The sequence below is a fragment of the Lissotriton vulgaris genome, chromosome 1_1, assembly GCF_964263255.1.
Source record: "Lissotriton vulgaris chromosome 1_1, aLisVul1.2, whole genome shotgun sequence".
Taxonomy (NCBI): domain Eukaryota; kingdom Metazoa; phylum Chordata; class Amphibia; order Caudata; family Salamandridae; genus Lissotriton; species Lissotriton vulgaris.
The window spans coordinates 985,807,085-985,815,874 of NC_141685.1; the positions used below are offsets into that span (position 1 = coordinate 985,807,085).

At 46.9% G+C, this 8,790-nt stretch overlaps 1 protein-coding gene across 2 annotated transcripts in view; it reads right to left on the reverse strand.

Moving 5' to 3' along the window:
* The window catches only part of MCOLN1 (mucolipin TRP cation channel 1), a 209,339-nt gene extending 200,752 nt beyond the window's left edge, over window positions 1-8,587 (reverse strand). Inside the window, exon 1 of one of the 2 annotated variants that reach the window (XM_086960614.1) lies at window positions 8,269-8,587. In XM_086960614.1, the coding sequence (XP_086816740.1) occupies window positions 8,269-8,365 (97 nt within the window). In that variant the 5' untranslated portion in view covers window positions 8,366-8,587. The remainder of the gene's footprint in view (window positions 1-8,268) is intronic. The other variant, XM_086960622.1, reaches the window with a different exon arrangement.
* Between the last annotated feature and the right edge of the window lie 203 nt (window positions 8,588-8,790).

The following is an 8,790-nucleotide window of genomic DNA, read 5'->3' on the forward strand; positions in this document are numbered from 1 at the left end:
TTTTTTGGGTTTTTTTTAGACCCCCCCCCCCCATCTGATGTATCTTATGGGAGTCATTTTAAAATGCATTTCCCAGTAGAACTGAAACATTTTCCTTCATACACACATTGAGACTAGTATTACTACAAGCCACGTGTTACAGAACTCACAATACCAATGAGACAGCAGAACAACAAAACGTTTAACCCAATGTACCAAAAATTACATGGCTCCTGAGAACTTAACAAGATAGCAGCACTGCCAAACAAATACAGAAATCCCTTTCAGCTGAAAAACAGACAAGGTAGAGCTACCATACACAAAATACAGAAATTAAGAGCTACAAGAACGTCACTGGATAGCATTACCACCAGCCAAGCCCAACAGAAATTGTGTGATCTCGAAGATGGCAGGATAACAAAACTGCTACCAACGTGCTACAAAATGCAAAAGTGATGAGAACTCGAGAAGAAAGCAGCACTCAAATACATAAAGCATTTACAATGCAACGGTCTCGCCTTTGCAAAAGTTAGAGCTATTAGCATTGTAAATGACAATATTTTTATTTATGTGTTGGTTTTGAAAACAGATAAATAAATGGCATTGTCATTTACAATGCCAATAGCTTAATCTCTCGCAAATGCGAGACCTATTGCATTTGCACACACACACAGAGCCACACACACACAGAGTAGTGAGTTACAACGGGGTAGACCCTGAGAACTCCTTGACCTAGGTCAATTAAAACAGGTACATGTATAAAGGGTCGGAGTCTGATATAAACAATAGGAAAAATCTCAAAATGGCACTTATTTTTTCAGTGAAATACTTTCATTCTATCAAGGACATCAATGTTGACACACACACAGAGCCACACACACACACAGAGCCACACACACACACAGAGCCACACACACACACACAGAGCCACACACACACACACAGAGCCACACACACACACACGCAGAGCCACACACACACACGCAGAGCCACACACACACAGAGCCACACACAGAGCCACACACAGACACTGCTCTGAGAACAAACACTCTTTATGGGGCATTTATGTCCTCGAACTGAGGTCCTTTAAATAATCCTTAGGCAGGAACGAGGGACAGGGCTATTGTATGCATTTACAGGGAAAATACTTCATACAGTCCACCTGAAACTTGCACAGTGAGCTCCTCAGAGGTCACATGACACCTCATACCAGTTGTACTAAATCGCCAAAAGCTCAACGCAGTGATAATAAATATCACATATTAAATCACGTGCACGGCGAGCACCATAAAATGAATTATTTCACTCGCCTTTGCAATTTGGCAAATATTACGTAACTTAACGCCACACTATGCAACAGCCCCAAAAGACGCATTCACACACTTCGTGATACGAACACGCGAGCCGCAGACTACAAACTACTGAATGCCTGTGGCTGCAGGGCAGGGACACACCGAACTAACACTACATATTCGATTTCCAGGACATACTACATTGCACCTAATGTCTGCTCACCGCTACTTCAGGCACACATTTTGAGCAGTTTATTTTGTTGAAACATGCGCATTGCACATCATGTTGTTCCCTTACCTTGGAGGGGCGAGGAAGCCTTGTGCCCCGCCAGCTGCGGGCGGTGCACTGGACTCACCGCCGCCAGTGTTACCTGGAGCTTCGCGCGGTTACCACAGAGACGCTGCGTATGCCGCTGCCCTCCAGCCCCGCCGCGGCTGCGTGTCCTCGGCTCTGGCAGGGAGAGGCTGCATGAAGTTCCTGACGAGGCACAGCCTGTCGGAAAACCCGTCCTGGATTCACGCTAGTGCGCACAGCTCTGCTGCCACGCACTTAATCCGTGCAGCACACAAAGGCTATTCGAATCCAGGGCTCGGTCTGTTTTTTGACGATGCAAGGAACTTGTTCATATTCAGAACGTGATAACTTGTTCTTACAAATGATATCGGTAAATAGGATAGGATAGGATGTACATTTGTATAGCGCGAATTGCTGCCCGGAGGCGTCCAAGCGCTAGGAGAACCGAATACCTACAGCAGGCCCCGAAAGAGAATTTAGGGGTGAAATTAACTAGACTGGATGAAATAAATAGGTCTTTAGTTGTCTACGGAAGGTTGAGAGGTTGGGATTAGCTCTAAGGTGCAGTGGGAGGGCGATCCAGGCCCTGGCACCGTTGTATGAGAAGGTCCTGCCTCCGGATCTGGATCTTTTTATTTTGGGGGTTTTTGCGAGAAATGTTTGACTGGAGCGGAGGCTTCTGTTGGGCACATAATGGGTAATTAAGTCTTGAGTAATTTTGGGGCCAGTGTTCCAGAAGGCCTGGTGCGCAGTGCACATGGCTTTAAACAGGACCCTCTGTCGCACCGGTAGCCAGTGGAGGGTAATCAAGCCTGCTCTCACTGACTGTCTGCGGGGGAGGTCTAGTAGAATGCGCGCTGCACGGTTTTGGACTATATGGAGCCTTCTGAGGGTAGATTCGGGGGCGCCAAGATAAAGTATATTGTTGAAGCCGAGTCGTGATTGAATTAAGCCTTGTACGGCAGTTTGTTTGGCATCCCAGGGAAGGAGGGGGAGGATTCTTTTCAGCATCTTCATGATGCCAAAGCAAGTGGCTGAAAGTTTTGTGGACTGTATATTAAAGGACAGGGATCTGTCCAGCCACACTCCAAGGCTTTTGATGCTGTTTTTGGGAGTGGGTGGGGGGCCCAGACTGGGTGGCCACAAAGAGGGAGGAATACTGGGGTCTGGGGAGCCCAGGAGCATCAGCTCAGTTTTGTCCCCATTCAGTTTTAACGAAGAAAGGGACATCCAGGTCTTCACTTCCTCAAGGCACTCTCTAAGCCCGCCAGGAGCGGCTTCCTGAGTCATGGAGACCACCAGCTGCGTGTCGTCCGCGTAGGAAATGATCTTAATCCCATACGGGCGGACGACGTCAGCCAGTGGCCTCATGTACAGGTTAAAAAGTGCAGGGCTTAGAGATGATCCCTGAGGGACTCCACATTTCAAAGGTCTGCTGGCAGAGACAGACTCTTCTTCAAACACAGAAGGATCTGTCTTGAAGGAAGGACTGGAACCAAGACAAGGCTTTGTCTTCAATCCCAACCTGGGACATGCGATATAGCAGAGTATCATGGCTGACCGTATCGAAGGCCGCACTGAGATAAAGGAGGATCACTGCCACTGATCCTCCTTGATCCAAGATCTTTCTCGCTTCCTCAGTGACCATGAGGAGGGCGGTCTCGGTCCCATGCTTGGGTCTGAAGCCCGTCTGGGTCGGGTCCAGTAGTTGGTGGTCTTCCAGAAAGGTAATTAGTTGTTTATTTATGTATTTTTCCAGAATCTTGCTGATCCATGGGAGCAGGGATATGGGGCGATAGTTACTCAGATCATTGGGGTCCAGGTTGGGCTTCTTCACTAGGGCTCTAACCATGGCCTGCTTCCAGGCAGTCGGGACCACACCAGATGAAATGGAGGCGTTTAAGATGTCCTTAATTATGGGCAGAGTGATTTGAGATGCTGCCATTATTATATCTGGTGGTGCTGGGTCATTGGGGGAACCAGATTTTACACTCCGTGCTAAGGGCTCAAGAGTAGCCAGCTCTAGTGGGGGGAAGTGTGTTAATGCGGGTGAGTGATGAATGGAAGTCATGTGGGGACAAGTAGGAGCCGAGGTTGTTCGGGGGAAAGGCAGAGTAGATGGTATTTATTTTCTGGTGGAAGAATTCAGCGGCATCGTTACAATGGGTGATGGACTTATCCGCCTGATCACAGGGGGACTGTTTGGTCAGTTTTTTAATGATTCGGAAAATTTCCTTAGGTTTAGATTTAGCGAGGGAGATTTTCTCCGAAAAGTAAGCGGCTTGGGCCGTTTTTAATCAATATTTTGTATTCCCTGATGGCTTCGCGATAGAGATTTTTTTTTATCTGAGGAGTAGTCAGCTCGCCAGCTTCTTTCAGACTGCCTTCAGCGGCGTTTCTTGTCTCTAAGATCTTCAGTATACCATGGGGCAGTTTTTTGAAGTCGTTTTAGTGTGATTTTTTTTGGGGAAGAGCCGCGTCTAAAGACTGAGTGATCCAATTGGAATAAGCCAGATTTGCTAGGTTAGGGTTGTCTTTGATCAGAGGGGGATTCTCGGCAAGTATATTAGTCCATTTATCGATTGCGAGGTGGGACCAAGCTCTTGTGAGTCTCGTGATCGGTGTCGATTCAGAGGGTTTCGGTGCAGACCAGCTGATAGGGATCAAAAAATGGTCGGTCCAAGGCAGGTGGATGGGTGGTCCTGTTATAAGGCCGAAACAGTTGCTAAAAACCGGGTCCAACAAATGACCCTTGACATGGGTAGGGGAGGTAACTCTTTGGGTCAATTGTAGAGCTGCCAGGTCTTCTGTTAAAGTAGTGGCTATGTGGTCTGAATCCGAGTCGAAATGGAAATTAAAGTCGCCTAAGACGGTGAAGTTAGACGTGGGATTGAGGCGTTCGGCTATGATTGAGGGTAAGCAGACGTGGAACTGATTCGGGGAGCCGGGAGGACGGTAAATGAGCGTGCCGGAAAGGCATTTGTTAGGTGAGAGTTCGACATGGAAAGTGAAGCTCTCGCAATCCGGGATGGATTCGGTTGCTACACGGCAGCGAAATTGATCTTTATGAATTATCGCCAGACCTCCTCCTCTCTCTTTAGGCCGGTCTTGGTGAGAGATTTGAAAGCCTGGGGGGAGAGCGTCCAAAATCGCTGGCTCAGCATCAGGAGTTAACCAGGTTTCTGTCAAAAACAGTATGTCCGGTGAGAGTTCCTCTATTAGGAGAGAAATTTCAACCCTATGTTTTGGGAGGGAGCGGCAGTTCAACAGGAACATGCGGTAGTCATATAGCAGTTCAGGCATTATTTTGGACTTCAAGTGGAGGTTACAGTTGGGGCAGGTAGGGGGTAGGGTGTCAGCTTGGAATCTGTGTAGGCATCCCTTGCTGGTGAATATCCTGAGACTATGCAGGGTGTCAGGGCTATAATGCAGGGGTACTGAGGGGTGAGGAGCAAGGGGACTGGCCCTAGGCCTGGACTCGGCACGGACGAGCGCAGACGAGCTTGCCTTATGCGCGCCTTCGGCGTGCATTCGTCGCGCCCGTTGCGCTCGTCCGCTGCGCCTCCGGTACATACACATTATTATAGGTCGGAGGGGGGGGCGTGGCCTCTAAGTGGGCGTGTCCCTCGTTCCGTGGGGCTGATGGCGCCTGCGAAGACTCCCACGAGCTCTCCCTCTCAGCGTGGCAACCGCTGCTGGGGATGCTTTCTAGGCGGGAGACAGGCAGGTAAAGAGTGCGCTTTTAAAATCAATTACGTGCAGTTTTTAAAAATGAGCAATTCTAGTGAACAACAAGCTATCTCCCGGCTGTGCCTCAGGAGGATTCGGTAATCTGTATATAACGCCCTCGTCAGTTTTGCAACATATTTTTAAAAATGTAAATCGGGGTGAGTGAATTATCCATCCTGTTTTTGCAGCGCGGTACTTATATTGTAGAGTTTGTTGAAGAAAGGAGCATTTGAAGACAGGAGGGGGCTGGGGGGGCAGCGGACGAGCGAGAAGGCATCGGACTGGGAGGGGGGTGGAAGGGACGGGGAGAAATTGCCCCGGGCAAAACTGAAACGAGCTTGTTTCAAAGTAAAAGAAACAAGCCAATATGTGAACCCACCCCCCCACCCCAGCTCCATGAAAAAATGGCGACCGCAAACATCCCGGAAAAAAAAAAAAATAAGGAAACACCCACAATGGCCCACCTCTGCATGACGAAACAAAGAGGGTGGGGCTTAAAACAACAAATGCCCACGAATCTGCTCCGAGAATGATTGCCATTATTCTCTTCCAATGGCTAGCCTCCATTTATGGAGCTAGCCAATGGAAGAGAGAGGCAGGTTCAACCCCAGTATTGGAAAACAAAATTTCTCGAGCTGCGCGACACTGCTGCGCAGTGTACGCCAGTCGAGACCTAAAAATGAAACTGCCAGAGTATCATACGTGATCTATACTACATCTCATGCAGAAGATAACTACTGGATCATGCATTGAGAGCATTACTAGCAAACAGGGCCAGGGACATGAGATCATTGCTGCCTGCCAAGAAGTGCAAGAAACTGACTGGATAGCGAATCTACCAAATAATGTGAAAGAATAACATGAAATTAGTGCCCGTCAAAGTGTAACCGAAACCAGACAAAAATGCGAGACTGCAGGTAACAACACTCACAAATACAGCGTTACAGAAATTGCAAAAACTTCAAGAACTTGAAAGGATAACTGCATAGCCTAACAAAGTTATTGAAACCGTCATTGTAGCAGATCGGTCAACCAAACAAAATAAATTGGAGAAATGCACGAAAAACAAAATAACAATTATCACAACCAAGGGTTACAGGCTCATGAGACCTGATAAAACCAGACAATACAGGTTTGCTGCCAACCTAAAACTGAATCACATTATATGTCCGAGGACGAAAGGAAAGTTATACAGCCACCTACTAAGGGAATCAGAAATCTTGAGCGCTGAAAAAGAATTACAGGACAGTAGTAGTACTTACCAAATAGAGACATTACAACCGCTTTGAGAACGTGTCAGAATTGCAATATGGCTAATCAAGACTTACACATATCAGAACACAGAATGGTAGGTGGCACTGTATGCAGTACTGCCGTCCGCTAACTGAAATGCCAACAGCGACTAGAGACTGACTATATACTCGGAGTTATGTCTAACAGATGGTTATTGAAATCCCAAGAGCTGAGACAATGGTTAGATAGTGGATCTGCCATCAGATGGTCACAGAAATCAAGAGGTAAGTGACAGCATAGTGTATTACCTCATAATGTGTGCAGGAAGCCAAATGCAAGCAAGCTATAAGACTGCAGCACTGCCAAGAGCGGATGCTAGTAGTACTACTAAGTAACATTAGAGCAAGAGCTCTATGAAATCAAGACGCTGAGCACAGAGTTAAAAAAAAATGCCTGCGATGCCAAAACTGTGATTACACAGACTTGTTTTGATTCTACCAGTCACCACAGACAAATGACGTTTTGTGACTTGTACAAGACAATGCTTTAACTCAATTACAAAAATCCCGTTTGGTGAGAATGGGCAGCTCCACCCTCAGGAATGTGCATTGTTGTTCATATAATGACGCATCACTTTTTTTTTAAGTTCGGTGTAGCTAATTTGCCGTTCAGCGTGCATGACTGATTAATGGCTATTATGTCCCAGGAAGACAGGGTCAATCGACGCCAGAAACAGCTGTGCTTCAAGTCCATATTTGTAGCCTTTATTTTCCTTCTTTATTTAAAAAATGTCAATGCATACCTTTCTGGCCTTTCTTCCAGTTCACCCACATGTTATCTACTTACCCTGCCCACCAATTTCTCTATACCTGTGGTTCTTTCTTACGTATTTACATACACATTTTATTAATCTATTAATGTTATTTCATTCTCTAAGCAGTCATGGACCCCTGGGTAGGCTTTGCGGACCCCAATTGGTCACCGGACCACAGATAAAGAACCGCTCCCCAACATTTCTAACATATTTCTCCCCACCATGCCCCTTGGTTCTAGCTGCTATTTATCATCAACACATTCACCAACCTCTCCCCCATCATTTCCACCTAGTTTTTACCCCAACACCACCTCACTCTGTCTCTGCCCAAGTTTCAACTCGGTTTCTTCCCAACAGATTTCCCTACACCCCTCTAGGTTCCCCGTACATTTACCCTACTAGTGTCCCCTCCTCCTCAAGTTTTCCTAATTTCACACCATATCCTCAAGTCGGTCTATATTATTTTTCTTTATATCTCCCCATTTCCTACTATTTCCTCCTAGTTTTTGTTTTCCCCAACAATCCATTTTTCTCTCTACTATTTTCCCTCTACTGCTTCACAACATTCTCAACTGTTGTCCTCCACTATTTCCACTCAATTCCATCTATTTCTTCCCAAATGCTCCCTCTATTTTTTCCTGTTTCTCTAATTTTTTTCCGACTATTTACTGTTATTTTACCCCTCTATATGCGACTTTTATTCCTCTCAGTTTATCATGATTTTCGTCTCTTGCTCCCCTCCATTCAACGGGGTATTTTTTTTATTTCTTCCCACCAATTCCCTCGTTTTCCTCGGAATTTTCACCTGTTCTCACACATTTGCCTGTTACTCCCCAATATATTTCCTCTATAACCTACAACAATTCCCCCAACCTATGACACTTGTTTATCCCCACCACGACCTCCTATTGCTCCCCGTGACTCACCCGAGCCTTCACTTTCGACTCCCTTGGTGTTCTCCGAGGTGCCCACAGGATTGTACCCCAGGCTGCGGCTTCTCTTCACCGTGGCCAGTGAAGCCATGGTTCCAGGAGTGACGGCTGCTGGTGCCTCTGTCCCGGGGGACCCCAGTCTTGGTGGCCACGTCCTCTGATCCCCTTTAGGACCTCAGCCCAAGTTCCAGGTGGTTGGACTCCACGACTACCGGGATGTTAGCATCTACCCGGCTTCCGTCGCCACCGCCGCACGGGATGCGTTTCTGCCTGTGCATCTCTCTCGCTCTGGCTCAATCGCCCTGTGTTTTCCAAGGTACGCCCGCCTCCATCCCCTCCTTGTTTTCGATAGTCCCACCTCTCGCTAAGACCGGCGTCATTTTAGAACTTGCATCTTCTAGAATAAGCAAGCAGTGACTGCACCATCTTGTAAGGTGCGGGTGTTTTTTTATAATCTCATGTGTAACAGTATCGATTAAATATGAATGTATATTTTATTTTCCAAATTATGAGGAT